The 24,664-nt window shown below is 42.1% G+C and overlaps 1 protein-coding gene across 8 annotated transcripts in view; it reads right to left on the bottom strand.

Annotated features, from left to right (window-relative positions):
* kidins220a (kinase D-interacting substrate 220a) overlaps positions 1 to 24,664 on the bottom strand; it is a 142,442-nt gene that overhangs the window by 10,914 nt on the left and 106,864 nt on the right. For 4 of the 8 annotated variants that reach the window (XM_034159411.1, XM_034159416.1, XM_034159412.1 and 1 more), the window contains 4 exons: positions 24,092 to 24,208; positions 22,390 to 22,527; positions 20,709 to 20,929; positions 18,319 to 18,479 (listed from right to left, as the gene is read on the bottom strand). In XM_034159411.1, coding sequence (XP_034015302.1) covers positions 18,452 to 18,479; positions 20,709 to 20,929; positions 22,390 to 22,527; positions 24,092 to 24,208 — 504 coding nt within the window. In that variant the 3' untranslated portion in view covers positions 18,319 to 18,451. Of the gene's footprint in view, positions 1 to 18,318; positions 18,480 to 20,708; positions 20,930 to 22,389; positions 22,528 to 24,091; positions 24,209 to 24,664 lie in introns of those variants that run through there. The other 4 variants (XM_034159417.1, XM_034159414.1, XM_034159415.1 and 1 more) reach the window with 2 other exon arrangements.

Here is a 24,664-nt window from a genome sequence, read left to right as displayed (position 1 = left end):
TTTCTTTGTTACATTTGTCTGGATGCACTTTGCTAACCTAGCCAGCTAACAAAACAGCAGTCTCAGGTGCTATTTAGATTTTTTTCTAAATTTCTGGCATTGGTCAATACTGGAATAATACGGATCCAAAATATTGAATTGGTGCTCATCTAATGCAAATAAATGTAGTTTTCTTCCTCAGAATTTGTAAAACAGCCTGAATAACATGGAGCGGAGCTTTTAAACTACTCACCAGGATGCAGTTTTTGGGATGCTGTAGCCTTTTATTTGATAAAGAAAAATGGCTTTTTTACATCACTATAACAACAATTAACCCTAATGTTTTTGTTACCTTTTTTCCAGCTTCAGCATGCAAACATTCAAGTGTTAGTATCAAACTAAGGTGCAAACTAAGGTATCGCTACTACACACAGAGTGAGTGTCTATGATGAAGACTTCTTCAGCATGCTTACTAGTCGGGAACTACGGTGTTAAGTCTAGAGAAGAGGTCAAGATCTATTCGAGGGAAATGGAGAAAAGGTTGGATGAGGATCTACACAGCAATGAAACCAAAGCTGTACCTGCTTCACTTTGGAAGGCAGCGGCTTTAAATGCTTCATCAGGAGACAAAAAGAAGCAAATAAATGGTCAGACAAATACACAAGCATTTATGACATCATGACACCTGCGGGGGGTTGACATAAAAAAAAGATGAGCAGAAAGCCAGAAACGAAAGTGTCAGGAGAGACATTGATGGCACGTTCATCAACCGAGGAGGAGATGTTTCGTTTACAGCAGTGCCGGCAATCCACATCAGACTGCAAAAGAAGAGACTATTCCAAGCAGAATTATTATGTTTTGTTTTTGCTGCCGTCAGCTCGCTTTCACAGTTATAATCTTTGTCGACTGCCAGTGAGCGAGAAACAGAACGAAGACAGCGAGAGAGAGAGAGAGAGCGAGAAAGAGAGAGAGATGTCTCTCAGGCCGCACAGAAAAGCAGAAGTTTTATTTCAGGGCCAGCCTTGAATAATAGCATGGTATTCAGAGTGTGAGTGTGTGTTCCGAGAACGTGAGGCAAGGCGTGAATGTCTGTGGGTGTGTCGTCTGTGTGCACGTTTGTGCGAAGCCAGGGTGTGTGATAAGACTGTAATTACAGCTGGGCTGAGCTCAGGGCCGGGCAGAAGGATGGGGAAGAGGAAACACAGCTCTGCAAGGGAGGAAGCGTCGCGGTAAGGAGATAAGCTCAGCTAGCGCACGGCTCATTGTCCGTGCACGTGCGCGTGTGTGTGTGTGTGATGCCAGCCCCAGCAGTTGCTCTGATGATAATCCCGGCAGCCTGAGGAATCCACACTTTTATCAGCCAAAGCAATTACACTGGGCTGGGCTCTCTTACATACCCCAAGACTCGCAGACAAATGAGCGCGAGCATGCGCACACGTTCACCTTCGTGGATTTACAGGATTAGAAAAGCGTGTGTACACTACACAAAAATGGAGCGAATCGAAAAAGGATAAGATGGGTATAGAAAATCCAGAATGGGATGAAAATATCTGTGTTAAAGAGCAACAGAAATGAGAGGAGGAGATGATATAACGAATGAAAAATGGTGTAAAAGGCAGTAGAAATGAATCCAGACAGAAAGGTAGAGACGAAGGAGGAGAGGGTGGGAAAGAACACGACCTAATAATCAACATTATATTCATACAGCTCCCCTAAAAGCTTTCTCTGTGAGCAAAATAACTCAGAGTTTAGAGCCAATTTGGACCAAATGTCATGGAATTATTGAAGTTCAGCTGAGGACAAAGTGATTTGAGTTTGAGAAAGGTCAGTTAAAAGTCAAGGTCACAGTTCAAGATATTATATATATATATAATTATTCCCCATATATGGGCAGCACAGTGGCTTAGTGGTTAGCACTGTTGCATCACATCAAGAAAGTCATGGGTTCGATTCCTACCTGTGATTTTTCTGTGTGGTTTGCATGTTCTTCCCATGTTTGTGTGGGTTTCCTCTTATATATACACACACAGGTGCGTATGCATGTGTTTTGAGCCTGACCCAGAAAAAGTAGGGTGTGGTTTTTCATCTGCAACATTTCTCAACATTACACACAGTGGGCCTCATGTATCAACGTTGCATACAGCGATATTTGAGCGTATATGGGGTGTACGCCAAACGGCTGCGCTACTTTGGCATTTATCAATGTGGTCGTTGGCGTACACTGCGCTGAAAATATACACCAGGTCGAGAGGTGGCGTAAATTATACACCAAAAAGAACCAGCGCTGGAACCCACATAGAAATGAAGATGATCAACATGATAAACAGTGCCATTATACAAATCAATGCATATGTTACATAAATACACTTTCCTGATTATACTACATAGTAATCAATATCATATAATCAATGTCAAATCTATAATCAATACAAATCAGGCTTTGAGGGATTGTTATGGAGCACAATCCGTGGCTACAGCATTACTGCAAAGACACAACTTCATGTGGTGTGATTGTTTTAGACTATGAAATTGATAACTGTAGTTTCGTCATTCCCTTAATTCGCCCGTGCTGCAACCAGGTTTTGTCGTCTCCATTCGGTTGTCACAATAAAATAAATACAGAAATACATTTAAAAAATAAAGAAATCTGACAGATTAGGTGTGTCTTATTAATACAGTGGTCCCTCGCTATAACGCCGTTCACCTGTCGTGGCCTCGGAGTCTCGCGGAGTATTTAGTCCAATTTTGCATGCCTTATTTTTTTTTTAACAGTGTTCTGTGTTCTGCGTGTCTGTTTATAAGAATCTTGTTGCCCAGAAGAGAAAAGAGCGCCAGCAACTACTCATAACTGTGTTTGTCATACGGAAACAAACACCTGCTGCAGCGAGGTGTGAGTGGAAAAAGGCGCAGCGCCAGGACGCAGAGGAGCGATCTGTGACATACTGGTGAGTCACTATTAATAATTTCTTATGTGTCCAACCTCGTACGTTGATCGATAAAATTAATTCGTTAGTTCTAAATGCCATCATAATTATTTATAGGAAAACGTTCTATTTTTATTTCTCAAACAAATGTTTGGGCCTGAAAACAGTTTGGTTTTATCTTCCTACTAAGGTTTGAACTTTGAGAGTGTTTACACACGAGAGAAAAATGAGAAAATGTTCATGCCTGATTGAGAAAGTGTATAAACTGTGTAGTGAGGGGTTTTACAGCTTTGAAACGTCTATAATAATTGTAAAAAATAACGCTGACTACGTTGCGGTTTCGCGTATTACGGGCTATTTTTTAGAACGTAACTCCAGCGATTAATGAGGGACCAATGTAACACTTTATTATTTACTACAAAACAATTGATACGACAGCCGCTTTTGATGCTCTATTGGCACACGTCGTGATTGGTGAAGTTCTTTTTCATTGCCGTCTTCCTGGCTTCCATGTCGTAAAATGAGGGTGTGTCTGAAGCGGAGTCTGAATATTTATGGGCGTGTTTATTATAATTACGGTCGTTTCCACCCACCGCATTTATCAAGATCACGTCAGGCGTACGCCGGAAATGGGCAGGTGCGCACTGCTTGATACATGTCATGGCGACTTTTGTGTATTTCAAGTTTACGCCGTAAATTTATGCCACAAGTGCGCAACATTGATACATGAGGCCCAATGAGTGAAAAATTTCACACAGTCTGGAGAAATGTTGGCTTCCCAGAATGCAAAGTTGGAGAACCCCGTCCTACTTGGGTCAGGCTCAAAACTTCTCAGTCACCGCTTGTATAACCTTTCTATGGGTCACATGAACTTAGAACCTGGGTGACCTTGAAAAGTCAAGAAAGTCATAAACTGTTAGTAACTGGAGACCTCCGAACCACACAACCTTGGTATCAGGGGTACTGATATGATCACGGAACCACTACAATTTCGGAACCAGTAAAATCTCAGTACCACCTGTATTCTGTTTTCCAGATTAAGTATTTCTTTAGACAAAATTTTTAAGACAATAAAAAAAATTTGGTGTACTGTCAAAAAATTCAATATATGAATTTCTGAACTATTTCTAGGACAAATATTAAGGGAGATACGAATGAAAACGTATGACATTAATACATGTGGTTCTGAGATTGTGGTGGTTCAGAAATAGTTTGCGTAGTTCTGAGGTCTCTAGAAACCTAACTAACCTAACTGTTTAACTTGAATAGTTTAGAACCAGTCTGGACTGAACATGGTGGAAGGGTTGTGTGTTAGTCAAGGATAAAGTGGTTCAGTTTTTAACAGAACTAATCAAATGTCAAGGTCACACAGAACCATATACAACAGTAACACTGAATCACAAAGAATAGGCATTAGTCTGGTGTTCCACAGGTGTTGCCCACTCTCCTTTTCCATGTCACCAATTACATATTTAACCTTTATTTAACTAGGTTAGTCCCATTGAGATCGAGACATCTTTTGCAAGGGAGACCTGGACAATTATAAAGTTTCCAATTCACCCAACTTGCCTGTCTTTAAATGTGGGAGGAAACCGGAGCACCCGGAGGAAACCCACGCAAACACAGAGAGAACATGCAAACTCCACACAGAAAGGCAACAGGTGGGATGGAACCCATGACCTTCTTGCTGTGAGGCAACAGTGGCCAACCACTGATCCACCATGCTGCCCATACATATACCATACTTTTCACATTACTGGTAATGATTAATGGTTTGCTCGGAGTTACAGATCCCAGTATAGACGAGGCCAAAGTATTTACAGCAAAGGATGTCAGCATGATCATCGAGATTTGTTTTCTCGGCTTTTGTAAGCTACAGCAGTGAAATGCAACCAACAGCAAGTCTGCATACCTCAAAGACGGCCAATAAATACAGTAAACATGCATTACACACATTTATGTGTCCTTAAACAGAACAACCAAAAATTATGCATTTGTTTGGTTTGAAGAAGAAGCTAAGAGACAGACAACAAGTTGGACATTTGCAGTTCTAAGCAGCAGTTAGCGCGATAAATATTTTTGTTATTTTAGTTGCCAACATCAGTACTTTAGAGCTCAAAAATGAGTTCAAAATGCAGGTTGTCAGGTTTAATTTAAGAGGAATTATTGTACCCAGAAGTGTCTGAACGGTGTAAGAATTACAGCAATGTTAGACTGTTGTTCCTCTTTCAAACTGACATCATGGCAAAACATTAAATTTATAAACTGTTTTAGAACCCAGACACATCAGGGTTTGGGTCCCTTATGAGGCTCTGCCAGGCTTCTGCTGTGGCCGTTTCAGTTCCTGCATGTTCCTCTGCGTGTTTTTAGGCTTCAGTTTTTCTCCTCCGACAAGCTAAATGCATATTCAGTTAAATTCAGATGAGGTGACAGACTTTGGCCATTACACAACATTCCACTACTCACCCTTAAAAGGGGAAAAGAAAGAAGAAGAAGAAAAAAAAACATCTTGGATTGTTTTTGCACTGTGAATGGGTTTTGAAGCATTTGGCTGAATGTGAGCATTTAATGTAGCCCTAAAACATTTCAGAACATATCTCACTGCTTTGTCTGTAAGTAATAATAACTCAGGAAGGGAACCAGTTGCACATGCCGGCACTGTAACACTAACTCCACTTGTTTGAGAGACGAGGTCATGTGCTTCGGATCAGGAGCAAGTCTTTCCTTTCACCTTTGTGCAAGTTTATCTTAAACTAGTTCTGTCCATAAGACATTGTTCCACAACAAACTGGAATGAGACCTTCTTGTTTGATGAATTTCAATTTATTTCATTTATGTAGCACCAAATCACAGCAAAGTTGCCTCAAGGCGCTTCACACAAGTAAGGTCTAACCTTACTAACCCCTAGAGGAAGCACACAGGCAACAGCGGTAATGAAAAACTCCCTCTGATGATTTGAGGAAGAAACCTCAGCAGACCAGACTCAAAGGGTGACCCTCTGCTTGGGCCATGCTATCGATACACTTGACAAACAAATATACAGGAATTTTGGCCAGTGCACAGGACGGGGGGGTTGCAGAGGTAGACCACCACTCCCATCTCTGGATGGAGCTAGACCTCAAAGAGAGAGAAAAACAGAATCAGGCATCAGAAAGACAAGAAAATACAGTAGAATTTGTCAGCATTAAGCAACAACAAAAACAGAGAAATACTAAGGTGATCGCCGGCCACTAGCCCTAAACTTCACTAAAAGACCCAGACTTTAGATAAAGTTGAGGCAGAGGCACACTCTGTTTACTTATAAAATGAATTTAAAAGGGTAAAAAGCATACTAACATACTATACCAGTATGCTAGCCATACGAAAGGGAAAATAAGTGCCTCTTAAGTCTGGACTTGAAAGTCTCCACAGAATCTGACTGTTTTATTGACGCAGGGAGATCATTCACAGAACAGGGGCACGATAAGACAAGGATCTGGACCCACAGACTTTTATTCACCTTAGGGACACAAAGTAGTCCTGCACTCAGAGAATGCAAAGCCCGGGCCGGTACGTAGGGTTTCATTAGGTCAGCTAAGTACGGAGGGTGCCAGTCGTGAACAATTTTATAGGTTAGTAGCAGAACCTTAAAATCTGATCTCACTGGGACAGGAAGCCAGTGAAGAGACACCAAAATGGGTGTAATGTGGTCAAACTTTCTGCTTTGTGTCAAAAGTCTGGCAGCAGCATTTTGAACCAACTGGAGAGCTCTAATGCTGGACTGTGTAAACCAGAAGAACATTGCAGTACTCAATCAATCAATCATTTTTTTTTTATATAGCGCCAAATCACAACAAACAGTTGCCCCAAGGCGCTTTATATTGTAAGGCAAGGCCATACAATAATTATGTAAAACCCCAACGGTCAAAACGACCCCCTGTGAGCAAGCACTTGGCTACAGTGGGAAGGAAAAAACTCCCTTTTAACAGGAAGAAACCTCCAGCAGAACCAGGCTCAGGGAGGGGCAGTCTTCTGCTGGGACTGGTTGGGCTGAGGGAGAGAACCAGGAAAAAGACATGCTGTGGAGGGGAGCAGAGATCGATCACTAATGATAAATGCAGAGTGGTTGCATACAGAGCAAAAAGAGAAAGAAACAGTGCATCATGGGAACCCCCAGCAGTCTAAGTCTATAGCAGCATAAAATAATAATTTTTTATAAATAAATAAATAAATTTTATGGTCAACAGTATCAAAAGCCACTGGGGTCTAACAGAACAAGCACAGAGATGAGTCCACTGTCCGAGGCCATAAGAAGATCATTTGTAACCTTCACTAATGCTGTTTCTGTACTATGATGAATTCTAAAACCTGACTGAAACTCTTCAAATAGACCATTCCTCTGCAGATGATCAGTTAGCTGTTTTACAACTACCCTTTCAAGAATTTTTGAGAGAAAAGGAAGGTTGGAGATTGGCCTATAATTAGCTAAGATAGCTGGGTCAAGTGATGGCTTTTAAGTAATGGTTTAATTACTGCCACCTTAAAAGCCTGTGGTACATAGCCAACTAACAAAGATAGATTGATCATATTTAAGATCGAAGCATTAAATAATGGTAGGACTTCCTTGAGCAGCCTGGCAGGAATGGGGTCTAATAAACATGTTGATGGTTTGGATGAAGTAACTAATGAAATAACTCAGACAGAACAATCGGAGAGAAAGAGTCTAACCAAATACTGGCATCACTGAGAGCCGAGAGTCCAAACTAGAAAAGACAAAAGCATGAATCAGGGTCTCAGCATCAGCCATAGACAGGATGGGATGAACCTTTGCTGTATTTCGCAGGTGGAAAAAAGCAGTCCTCATAATATCTCTAATGTGGAGGTCAAAGGACAACATAGGATCAAAAATTACCCCAAGGTTCCTCACTTTGTCTGTGTGATGTATGACACAGGAGCTCAGGCAAAGTGTTAGCTGGTTAAGTTGATGGCGATGTCTCACTGGACCAAGAATTATTTAATTTCATTAACACTGGTTTTACAAAATGTTCTACATTTAGTCTGGTGAGGACTGCTCTCCAACAAGAAGTGATGCAATTCCTGCACCATTCTGTAATTTGGACACCATCAAATAAATAAATAAATAAGTATGTCCAAATATTTATGGACCCAGCTGTAGGCACTAATGTGTCTCATAATGGTAGTCAGGTTACCATGGATGGATCAGAAGGACAGGAAGGGAGGCCTTCTCCAGCATCTTCTGCAACATCAAAATCCCCAAATCCCCCCCCCCCCATGCCCCCCTTTCAGGTCCTGGCTAAGGGCCTGGTTGCTGTTGTTCCGGCACTTCAGGAAACCTCAGAATGCTCCATTATGAACTCAAATTTTCAAAACCTCTGCACTGCTCTCTCACATCTGGTGTCGCTCCCGTGCTAAATTTTCCTAGAAAACGCCCTGAATAGTGTTAATTGAAGTGTGATATGCTCTTTAAATGAGAATAATAACAGAATTGTAAATTCACACTGTGAAATCTGGCGTAGCACTCGAGGCAGACGAGTGACACAGTGAGATCACTGTCATTATCCCACAGTGTACTATGACCCAGGAATGTTCTGGTTTGTCAACAACTTGTTCTACCAACTGAGCCTCAAGGCACTGATGTTAATATACTAACATTATTTCAACTATCTTGTTTTTCATGAAGGTTTAAGGCTGATCTTCAATCCAGGAGTTTGTTAACTGCTATACTTTTGTTTCCTGGTGAAGCACATTGTTCTGAAACTGGAAAGTTGGTTCATAAAATTCCAGAATACCCATGTGTAACAAGTGCCCTGCAAAAGTCAATAAATCAAATCAAATCAATTTATTTATATAGCGCCAAATCACAACAAACAGTTGCCCCAAGGCGCTTTATATTGTAAGGCAAGGCCATACAATAATTACGGAAAAACCCCAACGGTCAAAACGACTCAGATGTGAGCAAGCACTTGGCAACAGTGGGAAGGAAAAACTCCCTTTTAACAGGAAGAAACCTCCAGCAGAACCAGGCTCAGGGAGGGGCAGTCTTCTGCTGGGACTGGTTGGGGCTGAGGGAGAGAACCAGGAAAAAAGACACGCTGTGGAGGGGAGCAGAGATCAATCACTAATGATTAAATGCAGAGTGGTGCATACAGAGCAAAAAGAGAAAGAAACAGTGCATCATGGGAACCCCCCAGCAGTCTACGTCTATAGCAGCATAACTAAGGATGGTTCAGGGTCACCTGATCCAGCCCTAACTATAAGCTTTAGCAAAAAGGAAAGTTTTAAGCCTAATCTTAAAAGTAGAGAGGGTGTCTGTCTCCCTGATCTGAATTGGGAGCTGGTTCCACAGGAGAGGAGCCTGAAAGCTGAAGGCTCTGCCTCCCATTCTACTCTTACAAACCCTAGGAACTACAAGTAAGCCTGCAGTCTGAGAGCGAAGCGCTCTATTGGGGTGATATGGTACTATGAGGTCCCTAAGATAAGATGGGACCTGATTATTCAAAACCTTATAAGTAAGAAGAAGAATTTAAATTCTATTCTAGAATTAACAGGAAGCCAATGAAGAGAGGCCAATATGGGTGAGATATGCTCTCTCCTTCTAGTCCCTGTCAGTACTCTAGCTGCAGCATTTTGAATTAACTGAAGGCTTTTCAGGGAACTTTTAGGACACCTGATAATAATGAATTACAATAGTCCAGCCTAGAGGAAATAAATGCATGAATTAGTTTTCAGCATCACTCTGAGACAAGACCTTTCTAATTTTAGAGATATTGCGTAAATGCAAAAAAAGCAGTCCTACATATTTGTTTAATATGCGCATTGAATGACATATCCTGATCAAAAATGACTCCAAGATTTCTCACAGTATTACTAGAGGTCAGGGTAATGCCATCCAGAGTAAGGATCTGGTTAGAAACCATGTTTCTAAGATTTGTGGGGCCAAGTACAATAACTCAGTTTTATCTGAGTTTAAAAGCAGGAAATTAGAGGTCATCCATTCTTTATGTCTGTAAGACAATCTTGCAGTTTAGCTAATTGGTGTGTGTCCTCTGGCTTCATGGATAGATAAAGCTGGGTATCATCTGCGTAACAATGAAATTTAAGCAATGCCGTCTAATAATACTGCCTAAGGGAAACATGTATAAAGTGAATAAAATTGGTCCTAGCACAGAACCTTGTGGAACTCCATAATTAACCTTAGTCTGTGAAGAAGACTCCCCATTTACATGAACAAATTGTAATCTATTAGATAAATATGATTCAAACCATTGCAGCGCAGTGCCTTTAATACCTATGGCATGCTCTAATCTCTGTAATAAAATTTTATGGTCAACAGTATCAAAAGCAGCACTGAGGTCTAACAGAACAAGCACAGAGATGAGTCCACTGTCCTGAAGCCATAAGAAGATCATTTGTAACCTTCACTAATGCTGTTTCTGTACTATGATGAATTCTAAAACATGACTGAAACTCTTCAAATAGATCATTGCTCTGCAGATGATCAGTTAGCTGTTTACAACTACCTTTTCAAGAATTTTTGAGAGAAAGGAAGGGTTGGAGATTGGCCTATAATTAGCTAAGATAGCTGGGTCAAGTGATGGCTTTTTAAGTAATGATTAATTACTGCCACCTTAAAAGCCTGTGGTACATAGCCAACTAATAAAGATAGATTGATCATATTTAAGATCGAAGCATTAATTAATGGTAGGGCTTCCTTGAGCAGCCTGGTAGGAATGGGGTCTAATAACATGTTGATGGTTGGAAGGAAGTAACTAATGAAAATAAGTCAGACAGCACAACGGAGAGAAAGAGTCTAACCAAATACCGGCACCACTGAAAGCAGCCAAAGATAACGATACGTCTTTGGGATGGTTATGAGTAATTTTTTCTCTAATAGTTAAATTTTATTAGCAAAGAAAGTCATGAAGTCATTACTAGTTAAAGTTAAGGATACTCGGCTCATAGAGCTCTGACTCTTTGTCAGCCTGGCTACAGTGCTGAAAAGAAACCTGGGGTTGTTCTTATTTTCTTCAATTAGTGATGAGTAGAAAGATGTCCTAGCTTTACGGAGGGCTTTTTTATAGAGCAACAGACTCTTTTTCCAGGCTAAGTGAAGATCTTCTAAATTAGCGAGACGCCATTTCCTCTCCAACTTACGGGTTATCTGCTTTAAGCTGCGAGTTTGTGAGTTATACCACGGAGTCAGGCACTTCTGATTTAAGGCTCTCTTTTTCAGAGGAGCTACAGCATCCAAAGTTGTCTTCAATGAGGATGTAAAACTACTGACGAGATACTCTATCTCACTTACAGAGTTTAGGTAGCTACTCTGCACTGTGTTGGTATATGGCATTAGAGAACATAAAGAAGGAATCATATCCTTAAACCTAGTTACAGTGCTTTCTGAAAGACTTCTAGTGTAATGAAACTTATTCCCCACTGCTGGGTAGTCCATCAGAGTAAATGTAAACGTTATTAAGAAATGATCAGACAGAAGGGAGTTTTCAGGGAATGCTGTTAAGTCTTCAATTTCCATACCATAAGTCAGAACAAGATCTAAGATATGATTAAAGTGGTGGGTGGACTCATTTACATTTTGAGCAAAGCCAATTGAGTCTAACAATAGATTAAATGCAGTGTTGAGGCTGTCATTCTCAGCATCTGTGTGGATGTTAAAATCGCCCACTATAATTATCTTATCTGAGCTAAGCACTAAGTCAGGACAAAAGGGCTTGAAAAATTCACAGAGAAACTAACAGTAACGACCAGGTGGACGATAGATAATAACAAATAAAACTGGTTTCTGGGACTTCCAATTTGGATGGACAAGACTACTAAGAGTCAAGCTTTCAAATGAATTAAAAGCTCTGTCTGGGTTTTTGATTAATTAATAAGCTGGAATGGAAGATTGCTGCTAATCCTCTACCTCGGCCCCGTGCTACGAGCGTACTGGCAGTTAGTGTGACTCGGGGGTGTTGACTCATTTAAACTAACATATTCATCCTGCTGTAACCAGGTTTCTGTAAGGCAGAATAGATCAATATGTTGATCAATTATTATATCATTTACCAACAGGGACTTAGAAGAGAGAGACCTAATGTTTAATAGACCACATTTAACTGTTTTAGTCTGTGGTGCAGTTGAAGGTGCTATATTACTTTTTCTTTTTGAATTTTTATGCTTAAATAGATTTTTACTGGTTATTGGTGGTCTGGGAGCAGGCACCGTCTCTACGGGGATGGGGTAATGAGGGGATGGCAGGGGGAGAGAAGCTGCAGAGAGGTGTGTAAGACTACAACTCTGCTTCCTGGTCCCAACCCTGGATAGTCACGGTTTGGAGGATTTAAGAAAACTGGCCAGATTTCTAGAAATGAGAGCTGCTCCATCCAAAGTGGGATGGATGCCGTCTCTCCTAACAAGACCAGGTTTTCCGCAGAAGCTTTGCCAATTATCTATGAAGCCCACCTCATTTTTTGGACACCACTCAGACAGCCAGTAATTCAAGGAGAACATGCGGCTAAACATGTCACTCCCGGTCCAATTGGGGAGGGGCCCAGAGAAAACTACAGAGTCCGACATTGTTTTTGCAAAGTTACACACCGATTCAATGTTAATTTTAGTGACCTCCGATTGGCGTAACCGGGTGTCATTACTGCCGACGTGAATTACAATCTTACCAAATTTACGCTTAGCGTTAGCCAGCAGTTTCAAATTTCCTTCAATGTCGCCTGCTCTGGCCCCCGGAAGACAATTGACTATGGTTGCTGGTGTCGCTAACTTCACATTTCTCAAAACAGAGTCACCAATAACCAGAGTTTGATCCTCGGCGGGTGTGTCGCCGAGTGGGGAAAAACGGTTAGAAATGTGAACGGGTTGGCGGTGTACACGGTGCTTCTGTTTAGAACTACGCTTCTTCCTCACAGTCACCCAGTCGGCCTGCTTTCCCGCTGCTCCTCTGGATCTGCTGGAAGGGAACTAACAGCGGCTAAGCTACCTTGGTCCGCACCGACTACAGGGGCCTGGCTAGCTGTAGAATTTTCCGCGGTGCGGAGCCGAGTCTCCAATTCGCCCAGCCTGGCCTCCAAAGCTACGAATAAGCTACACTTATTACAAGTACCATTACTGCTAAAGGAGGCCGAGGAATAACTAAACATTTCACACCCAGAGCAGAAAAGTGCAGGAGAGACAGGAGAAGCCGCCATGCTAAATCGGCTTAGAGCTAGTAGCTGCGTTAAGCTAGCGGATTCCTAAAAACACACAAAGTGAATAATGTGTAAATAATTTAGAGGTGATTCAGCAGAGGGAGTGCTTTAGTTAAGGCACGTGAAGATTACACTGTGAAACAAATCATTATCTAGTTAACTAGATCAATCTAACTGCGCAGATTAAACAGCTAACAGATACAGAAAAACACCGCTGTGCTCCGGAACAGGAAGTGATACAATACCGCAGTGAGAGCCAACCACCAGTAGAGGCCGCAAACAGCAAATCCCAACGTGTTTGTCTCAGCTCCATTAAGGAGCAGTATACTTGGAGTTACAGCCACAAAACCTGCCTTGACTACTGTGTTCAGTACTTAATATTAAGTTTTAATAACTTGCATGCTTTAAGTTGACCAAAAGAAACATGAGCTAATGTAGTCAGTTTTAATTTAGCTTTAATCAAAAGATATATGCAGGCATGCACATAACTGGTACTTATGGTGCTTGTGCATGTTAAAAATAAATGATGTGCAGCAGAAAATAAGAGGAAATCAATGACAGATTGTTGGAAAAGTGTTTCCCTCTGCTGTGCATCAATGATGTTTAGCACACACGAGCACCATGAGTACCAGTTATGTGCACCCCTGGATATATGTAACATTAACTCCAAATATGCAAGTTCTAATAGATTTTTATTGATTTATTTTGTAGAAAAACGTAAACATTTTGAGGTAATCAGTTACATCAATTGATTTGAGATCTCCTGACTGTTAACACTGTTATGATGTAAATGTGTAATAACATACTGTGATTACAGCGTCAGTGCTTGATGTCATTTAGTTCTCAGGAGAGGCGTCCTGTACTTACAAGTCCACTGGTGTCCATAGGCTGGCTTTGTGATTTAATGGAGGGGCTGAGGATGAGGGACATGGTGGGAATAATGCCGTGGCTGGTGATACAGATGATGGGGAAAATAAGGCTGAAGGGAAGGAACGAAGAGGAGAGGATTTAAAACAAAATATAAATCAAAAGATGGGGCTCACGCACAAAAGCACAAAAACGTGGTGGGAAACAGATGACTGCTAACCTAGTCATTACTGCTCAGGCAACTAGTCATTCATAAATGAAGAATTATTATGTAGATTTTAAAATGTGATGTGTGGAAATGTATTATTTAAGATGCTCTCTCAAATACAGACTTTTTTTTAATAAAAGGTTTTTCTAGGCTTTGGAAAAAGACTACATACATGTCCCCTGTAAAATAAAGTGAATGATAAATGAGGCCGTCCCCTCTAGCTTGTGAACACAGTAATTCAAAAACAAATAAATGTCATCATTTTGTACACCTCCAAATTATAAGAGCATATATTGAGGATAAACGATTAAAATTTGGTGATCCTCTTATGTAATAAACCATGTGCCTGTCTGCCATCTGCTGGAAATGTATGGACTTGTTGACAGGAATATCATATCATATCAGGAATATTAGCTCAGAGATACTATTTTAAAAAACTTACAGAGACAATTTAATGAATAGTTACTCGTGTAACCACTGACCTACCTTTCCTACTTGACTGATCACTTTATGAATGTGTGCTGTACATGTTAGGTCTATTGTCCAAATGATTGAATGAAATGTTTGTTTGTGTGTAGGTTTGTGTGTAAAACAGGAACCTGCTGTAAAACAGTGTTACTGAGTCAGGCCTGGGGTAATGTGCAATTGTGCTTTTTAACCTTTTCCTGTATAAATAAATAAATGAAATGAAATTAAATCATCATCACATGCATGCATGGTGGATATTAGGAGCCGGTGCACTTCAAACTGCATGTACGAGGTCTGTTAGAAAACTATCTGATCTTTTTATTTTTTCAGAAACTATATGGATTTGAATCACGTGCGCTTGCATCAGCCAAGCTTGAACCTTTGTGCGCATGCGTGAGTTTTTTCACGCCTGTCGGTTGCGTCATTCGCCTGTGAGCACGCTTTGAGTGAGCAGTGGTCCACCCTCCTCATCGGATTTTCATTGTGAGGAAAATGTCTGAACGATTTGGAGCTTTGCTGCATCAAATTTTTCCAGAAACTGTGAGAGACAGCCAGGTGGACACCATCCAGAAGATTCAGACGGCTTTCAGGGACGATTCTATGGGGATCACACAGATTAAGGAGTGTTACAACCGGTTTAAAGACAGCGCCATCGACAGGCTGAAATGACCAGATCATTTCCAAACCAAACGCTGTGTTGATCCGGGACGTCGTCTGACTACTACAGAAATGGCAGAAGATGTGCACATAGCACTTTTTCACCACATTCCGCTGTTACAGGAGTTTTTGTCATGAAAAGACGTGCGGAGGAATTTGCGCGTCGGGACGGAGCCGCTAATGGCGCGGGACAAAAAGCAATGCCGTGATGAAGCCTCACAGGACATGTTGTGGCATGTCCAGCTCGTCCACAATTTCTCGGATAGTCACACGACTGAAAAGCCACCGAAAGCCGTCTGAATCTTCCGAATGCTGCCAAGAGCTGGGCATGTTACAACATGTCCTGTGAGACAAACACGGAGGTGCTTTTGTCCCGCGCCATTAGCAGCTCCGTGGCGAATTCCTCCGCTCCTCTTTCCATGACAAAAACTCCTGTAACAGTGGAATGTGGCGAAAAAGTGCTATGTGCACATCTTCTGCTATTTCTGCGGTAGTCAACGACGTCCCGGATCAACACAGCGTTCAGTTTGGAAATGATCTGGTCGTTTCAGCCTGTTGATCGCCGCTCGGAGCGCGGCGCGCCCTCCGCCATTGTGCGCCGTCTTTAAACCGGTTGTAACACTCCTTAATCTGTGTGATCCCCATAGAATCGTCCCTGAAAGCCGTCTGAATCTTCCGAATGGTTTCCACCTGGAGGTCTCTCACAGTTTCTGGAAAAAATTGATGCAGCAAAGCTCCAAATCGTTCAGACATTTTCCTCACAATAAAAATCCGACGTGGGGGGTGGACCTCTGCTCACTCAAAGCGTGCTCACAGGCGAATGACGCAACCGACAGGCATGAAAAAACTCACGCATGCGCATGAAGGTTCAAACTTGGCTGATGCAATCACACGTGATTCAAATCCATATGGTTTTTGCAAAAAAAAAAGGTCGGATAGTTTTCTAACAGACCTCGTAGCTTGAAATGAATTTCAGTTTCCTTCATTTCCAAAGCCTCCGTCTGGGGTCATCAAGGCCATCGCTGCTTGTGCACATGTAGTAACCAGTCTGTTAACAGCGAAATTAGACCCTGGTCCATTGTGATCCTTTTAGAACACTAAACCTGTGAGTGTCATCCTACCAAGAAGTGTTTTTTATGTAGCTCACAAACTGAAATTTTAACAATATTCTCTAATGAGTCAGTTTTAATCCAGACAGATTTTGACATCATTACAGAAACCTGGTGGACTCTCACCCGATTGTAGAATGGGTGCTGTGGGCCAGTCATGCCGCTGAAATAGGCACTGTGGGTTGAGGAGGCAAAGATCAAGGCGAAGGAAACTGCTGGGGAACAGGCGGCAGAGTTCTGGCCATAACCTTGGGGGGCGCGGCACAGCCTCTTGCAGGGGTATTGTGGGATAGTTCACTCTCCTATGTGCATCTGCTCCCTGGCAGCACGGACATCTGAAAGGAGAAAAAACAGAAAGTGAGGAAATAATGGGGAGTGTGTTTTCTGCGCACTAATGGACGATGCGTCTTGGCAATGATGATAAAGGCCCTTTCGATCCGCCCACGCATTAATAATTTAGCTTCATTTCATTATCCCCAGAGTTGTGACGCCATAGAGGGGAAAAAACACACACACAAAGTTCTGATTGTCACTGTAATGCAGAAAATTCCACCGTTACTTTTCTACTCTCAACATTCTATAACATGCTAAAACATCAATTATGTCACAACAAACACGTTCACATGACCCTCCTGGGCTTCTCACAGGAAGCTCTCCCTCTCGTCTCCCAGGCTGATGGTGTGCAGGTTCTGGTTCTGGTGGATAGTTGCAGCTGTAGTGTTGGGGGCGTGGCCGGGGATGATGGTGATGGCTCGAGGCACGTTGCTGATGGACACGGCTGTTGTTGACTGCAGGTCCGTGGAGTCGACATGCTGCTGGTGGCTGTTGTTTGTGTTGTTATTAAGGGGGGTGTTACTTGATGTGTGGTTAAGGTTGCTGCCGTCACTGCTGGAGGGCCAGACTTCATCTGGGCTACTGACCATTAGGCTGACTTCAGACGCCGCCTCGGAGCAGATAGACATGCGGGCCTCTGACGTGTCCTGCAGGCTGCTAGGGAGGAGGCCTCGCTTCTTCACCAAACCTTCCAGCTCCAGTTCGGTCACGCCGGACTTTGGCGCTGGCTTCACTCTGTATGAGTCTTCTTCACCTTCCTCCAGCGAGGGGTCCGAGGAGCTCTCACTAGACCGCATCCCTGAGTCAGATGAGTCCTTCTTGTCCAGGAGGAGATCTGCCAGGAAGCCTGGTTTGGTCAGCAAACCAGGCGGCACAGCAGCTCTGTGACATGATGAGGCACCTGCTCTCGGCTCTTGTTGGAGGAGGGGTGTAGTGTTGTCTGCTTCCTCTGAGCCTGAATCTTCATCGATAGTTTGTTGGTTGTAGTACTCTTTGGCACCTTTCTTCGAGAACGCACTGTGGTCCAGCTTCTCATCCTCTTCACTGATGGTGTCGAGGAGCGGGGCATCAGTGCTCGATGAGAAGTCTGTGGCATCGATCAACTTCAAAACTCTCTTGGTGAAGGACTTGCGACTGTCTTGGTCAACTGGTTCCTTAACCTGGAGAATGGGAAGATGATTTAAGAACCAGTCCCAAAACAATCAGTTTTCTGTGCTACGGCCGAATTGCCTGCGAGAACAAGATTCTCGTCTCTCCGCTAAGTACTAAAACGGCGTGTATGCCAAGAATTTAGAAAATTGGTAAATACAAATCTCGTTTTCTCCTCATCTATGAGACATTGCTCAGCCCAGAGCTGACCACACAACCTTTGCGGTGTTTTAGAAGCAGGACTTCTGCTCAGTTATCACACAAGTTAGCAAGTCATATTTTGCACTGCGTAATGTCACTTGGATTTGTCAGAATCATTTGCGTTTTTCAGTGACGGGGCGAGCTGTACTTGTGACTGTCCACCCACCCCTTTGTCCTCTGAGCTGGCAGCCTGAAGGAACTGTCCAGTGTGGGGCTGCACAGGCCTCTCCCCCCCGCTGCCGGACATCTCCAGCTGGGCCATCTGAGCGATGTACTCCCTGTAAGCATTTCGATACTCAGCCTGCTGCTTGTCTGTCAGCTTGCAGATGTCGTTGGAGGATTCCTGAGAGTTGAGGCTGGTCATGCTGGAGGTGTGGGCATTCGCCACCTGACGGAATGGGAAAGAGTTTGGTTCACGTCCATATACCCAAATGACTGAGTGAATCTCAATATACTGGTGTTATCTGTATGCAGTAGAAATAATTAAAAGCGCACTCAGAGTGCACAAATACACCACAGTATAACAGTTTGCTTTGTATCTCTGATTTTCCTTTGAGATCTTTCATTTATAGTTATTCCTTTGATCTTCTCTCATCTTAGATCATGATAGGTGACCTATGATTCTGAGCCTGATCTTTGCTCCTGATCTCTCATCTCTAACCCAACATGAAATTGTGATTACTGAACTTTGAGCTAGATCGCTCATCTTTAACCCACAAATTAGATACTCATCATTCATCTTTTCACTCTCATTAAATCCTGACTGTTGACCTTTCATCCTGGTCATTCATCTTAATCCCCAACAACGAATCCTTATTGTGTAATTCTAATGTTGATCATATTTAACCCAGGTATTAGATCTTGATTGCTGAACTTTGATCCTGACCCTTGATTCTGATATTCCATCTTTCACTCTGATATTGGTCTGATGGCTGATCTTTGATCTTGATCACTCATTTTTGAGCCTTGACCAGTTTGTTCTTGCTGGAGTGTCTGTCTCATTCATTCAGCAATCAGGATCAAATGTCATGATCCACAGCTGTATTATGAATGGCAGGATGAGGATGAAATGATCCAGATAAGAGTAAAGATCAAAGGGAAGATCACTCTTCTGTAAAATCTATTAATGTCCTTCTGACAAACTGCAAATAAAACATAACCACCTTAGTGAAGGTACTGACTATCACAATTAGGATTTTTCTTTTTAATTCAGCCTAGACAGGAATTGTTAATGTGCATCACAGCATTATTACAACACAATAACCACATGAAAAACAGACATTACGGAATTACGCATGGAATTAAAATAGAGATAAAATGTTCAATAATGAATGGTAAAATTTTTACTATGTATTTAATACCCCACAAATAAGAGAAGGTTCACAAAGTGGTCAACCATTATACTAAAAAACCCAACCAGCTTATATATGTGACTGATTTATATATATATATAAGTCCAATTACATCTCCTTTAAAGAGGTCAGACCAGAATTATTTTCCTTCCTACACATGTTCATATGGCGTGTGACTACTGCGGGAAGTTTCATTGAAATCCATAAAGAGGCATTGCACTTAAAAGACTCATAAGCAGATAGACAGGGTAATTCCTATATAACCCCCTTCCCCAACTACACTTTATCTGCAGTCACGAAAGCAGATTACAGGAAGGTACATAAGGATCAATAAGATGGACAGAATAACCACCATACAGAGAAGTATGATGGTGGTCACACCAAGTTTTGTTAAAAATGTAGAATTCTGAATGGTGGTTATTCTGCCCGTATATAAAGAGGTGAAATCTTAAGTAAAATGATCCGACTCCTTTGTCTTGATTAAAACTTTTGCAGGTTCATTTTGAAAACTTTTGACACTGGTGGGTGTAACTAAGGAGCAGTTTATACGAGGCAGAGTTACATTATTAAAACTATTAACAAGAGTGATTAGTACAGGAGTTGGAGGTGTAATAACCGCTTTGGTGCGTTCCAGCGTCAGCTGATTTCATCTTCAAGCAGCCGTCTGTGTGCTTTGTCGCGTCTCAGACTTTGTTAATTAGACTTAGAGAAGGTGAAAATAACAAACAGGAGGCGTACGTGTGCACGTGTATTTTTAAATCCTGCCTCCTTTTGCCATTAGCTTCCTCTGCTGCACTCTTTGCTCTAAACCGCATTAATGTCACCGGTGCGGGCTGAACAACACGTGGCCACGTGACAGAGTGTGTGTGTGTGCGACCTTGTGATCACGTGCTGTTGTACCTTCACAAGATAATTCTGCTTCTACCTGAAACTTTTATTATTTCTTTTTTAACCGTTATTGTTTCTGCATGTGACGGGTGGTGGCCGAGTGGTTAGTGCACTTGGTTTCAGTGAGGAAGGTTCCCGGTTCAAACCCCACCCCTGCCACATTTCTCCCTGTAATGTGGAGTTGCATCAGGAAGGGCATCCAGCGTAAAACTTGTGCCAAATCAACTCGCAGAGCCGCCTTGGATTTGCTGTGGCCACTCTGAGTGCAAACAAGGGAACAGCCATAGGGTCTTACTATTGTTTCTTCATGTGGACAAGTGCAGCGTGCACGTGAGATCTGCGTGATTGGATTTGTCGTTTGTTGGCGTTAAGCCGACCTGCCAGTGCGAGACGTCGATGTGCTTCGGCGGTGGCTCCTCCAGCCCCCCCCGTTCAGTTCCTCGAAGCTGAGGCTGAGGCTAAAGTCCCCTGCATCGAGCTGGGATCTCCTCGAGCGTCTGCTGGGCTCTCCGTGTTGAATGGTGCTGCCTTGCTCACTGGCAGGCCGGGACTCATCCTCGAGCACAGCCTGGCTTTCAGCTTGGCGTTGTTCCATCACCTGAGGAGAGAAACACAAAGTCTTACCACCACTGCAGGAAAAGTAAGAAGTCATTTGATGAGGCTAAAGTGCTTCGTAAGCGGAGCTGTTCCGTCGTGCGCTCCTTCCTGACAATCACCTCCCTTCATCCAGATATTGGCCATTGTGAACCAGGTGGCCGTGCCGGCTGCATCCTTCCAACACAACACAAGTTAGCACATGAAGCCGTTCTTATCCAGACTTGGACTCCTCAGATTTCCAGCTGTATCTACACGAGCGCCACTAAAACACGACCAATCTGGGGCTGTGGTTCAATATGAGGAACACAAACCAACGCGTGACCAAGTGGAGTCGGCGACATGTGGTAGTGATTTGAGTGGACTCCTGGCGGACTGACGAGCGCCGTTCTCGTAATGAGGATTATAAAATCTCCATCTCAATATCAGATGTTGTTTTACGAGACAATGTCTTGTTTCTTTTTGGAATAAACAAAAGGCGACAAATCAACAGGAGGAACTCTGTCACGCTGTGTTAATAATATATGAGCAGCATGTATGCATTTATTCATTTGTATGTCTTTAAAGCTATTTTCAAAATAGAATTTTTCCTTTGTTGTTTTATTTTGACAACAGAAAAGTCTTATGGGCACGAGCACAGCATTTAAACAAAGTTTTGACAAAAGATGATACTTTAAGTTGGAACACTGTGAAAATGCAAAATCTTACCAAGAATATTAGTCTCATTTTTAGTCAAGATATTTAATCTACATTTAATATAAAAAGTACAAATTTCAGTACAATATAAGGACTTGTTCTGTAATAACATTTGCTAAGAAATTTTATTTTATTTTTTTAATTTTTTTTGAAGGGGGAAAAAAGGATTGTGAAATTAGTTGAGAAAACCCAGTTTGAGTTTAATTTCCTTCACCTGTCTGGCAGGATTACGTAAGAACTACTGAACCAGTTTTTGAATCTTGGTGGCAGGGTTAGGTTTGGGCCAAGGAGGAAAACTTTAACTTTGGAGCAGATCCAAGAATCCATACGTCGTATCCATAAAAGTGAGGAAGCTAACGTTGTCGTTTATGCTAAGGGAAGTACAGTACGAGGTGATTTCTACTGTATATTTGATTTATTTTTATGGAACCTGTAGTTAAAATATGTCCTTAAGTATTGGTGGAGGTACAGTATGTGTTCTTGGATCACTTCTCATGGACTTGTATTTGGAAATGGTTCATCTTTTACAAATAAAAGTATCTTAAAATTCTTATGGCGTCTCAAAAAAAAATTTTTTTGGCTCAAAACAAGATGTTTTCAAGACTCTCACTTTAGATTTTTAGGCTGTATTGTGCAACAAAGAAAAACAAGTCCTCATAGCTTAAAGAACTGTTACCTGTTGTGATTACATCTTAAAGTGTAGATTGTATATTTTGATTAGAACTTAGGTGGTAAGATTCTGTGTTTTTGCATTGAATTTAGCCTCACCATCCCCCTAAAGAGCTGCCAGTCACCAAAGTTCATCCCCATTTCTTTCTTCAGCTCATCCAGGTTGCACTGGGACAGCACCCGGCCATTTATATTAGCCTGTAGAGGACAAGGAAGGAATGTTTGCTCTGACTCAGGCTAAAAACACAAAGCACAACAAAGATCAGAGAGACGGCAGCATAACAAGGAACGGATTCATTTGAACTCAGATGTGGATCATATTCGAACAGTTGCTGTGTTCACATGTTTGTGTAAGAAAATGACGGCAAACTGTATGTTCGATTGTTTTCAAAGAGAGGACAAGGGGAAATTTCAGCACAGCCGGCTGTGATCACATCAACTGCACATTGCGACGGCAACTGCTGTCAAACATTACAAAATTTCACATTTGACCGCGATGAGGAAAAGATGGACAGTGAGAGGTGGATTATTTGAATGCAGGGAGTCGCTCAGTTTTAATCCAGTAAACATGAATAATCTGTGTGATATTACACAGAGAAGCTGTAGAGTCACAAAAAGTTGACTTTTTAAGCAACCATCAGGGCCAGCAGTTACCGTTTGAATGTAACGTTGTGCAAAATTAAAGGAGAACACAGACATTTTTGAACCTGGGGAACTACATGCTTCCTCACGTTAGATGTCATGTCCCATATAGCTTTTTTTTTTTCCTGGCAGAAAAGCGCTGAGAGAGCACCCTCAAAAGCTTCATCCCAGCAATTCAGCACTTTCAGTGGGAGGGGAAAAAAACCTGCCAGGGGATGTTTCTATGACAACAAACAGCCAACAACTATCTTAAAATGTATACTGCGGTAAAAGTACTCACCCTCAGCAACAACCAAACATCTGTACAATCTGCTATCACAGATGTTTTTTGTTTTTGTCTGTCTATTGTGATGTTATGATTCTAAGTGACAAATCATCAAAAATAAACCTCTTCTTGGCTGGGTGAAAAGGCACTGCAGTTATGTCATGGTCTCTTTCTGAAAAGTTAATGGGATTTTCAACTTAAAAGCACTCAAAGCAGTTTAACAAAAAAAAAAGAAAAAAGAAGCAGTGTGCTCTGGAAAAAGAAAAATAAGGACGCTGTATGGATTTTTTCTGCAGGTGGCTGCATGTGCCCTCATATGTTCCATTGTAATTTAGGATAATTGATGAAAAACAAAAGATGCTAGCACCCAGACCAAAAAAAAAAAAAAAAAAAACCACAGCACCTGATGATATTTCAGTGTATTCAGTGGTGACGAGAAGCATTTCACAGCCCCATACACAGCTGTTAATAGTTTTAGCGATCAGACTAATAATGAAGTGATAAAAGCTGATTTTGTCCCAAGTGAAAAAGTTAAAAAATAAATAAATAAATAAATAAAATGGGCCCCACATTGTTTCTGTATTCATGCAAAGTCGAACAAAATAGGCCCTGCATTCAAAAATGTTGGAGTTCTCCTTTATTAAGAAAAATATCTGTCTGGTTAACACTGAAAATAACTGCATATCATGTCACAGTTTACTGCCTGCCACTGCAGACAACAGAAATTCTGCTATAACAACCAGTACAACAGTTTTCTACATAACATGTGAAGGCAGCATGAGGGCCCTATCTTGCATGAAACTAGCATGACACTCTCGTTGAGCTGCACGTTGCTTGGCGCCAGGTGGAACATGGCGTCCTACATGTTGAATTACTCAGCGTTCGTGACCGCACCTTCTTAATGGTGGAGGTATACTGAGGCAGCATGCTGGGGTCGACACCATCAATGTGTTTGAGACGCTCACACACTGCGTCCATGTTCAATGAGCTGAGCAGCACGGCGGGAGAAACCTACACACAGACAAAATTAGAACATTAAAGTCGTGAGAGATTTTTTTTTTTACTTTAGTGGCGCATACTCAGACTGTTAGCATACAGTGCCACAGCACCACTGATTAGAGCAAAAGAAGCAGACCCACAGGCTTGTGACTGAGAGGCACGCCAAGGTGCAAAACCAGAATCCGAAACAAGAGCTCTCTATATCAGTCACACGATGCCAGGGTAAAATAAACAATGCTGTCAACGTTACCTGCCCTTATTCTTTGCTCAGTGGTGTGTCTGAGCACAGGGAGTGTGTGTGCACAGCATTTAAGGGATGAGTCTGCGTGTCTGCTGAACTGCTCTGAGGTTCCGTGTGACTGATGCCAGTGGCCTGTCTGTGCTGTAAGGTCTCACAGAAAGCCAACACACCACCCGCCGACACAAAAGCTAAACAAACCTCATCTACGCTCCTCTTTCCTCTCACCC

The sequence above is a fragment of the Thalassophryne amazonica genome, chromosome 19 (genome assembly GCF_902500255.1).
Source record: "Thalassophryne amazonica chromosome 19, fThaAma1.1, whole genome shotgun sequence".
Lineage (NCBI taxonomy): Eukaryota > Metazoa > Chordata > Actinopteri > Batrachoidiformes > Batrachoididae > Thalassophryne > Thalassophryne amazonica.
The sequence above is the reverse complement of the archived record's forward strand: the minus strand, read 5'-3'. Positions and strand labels throughout refer to the sequence as shown.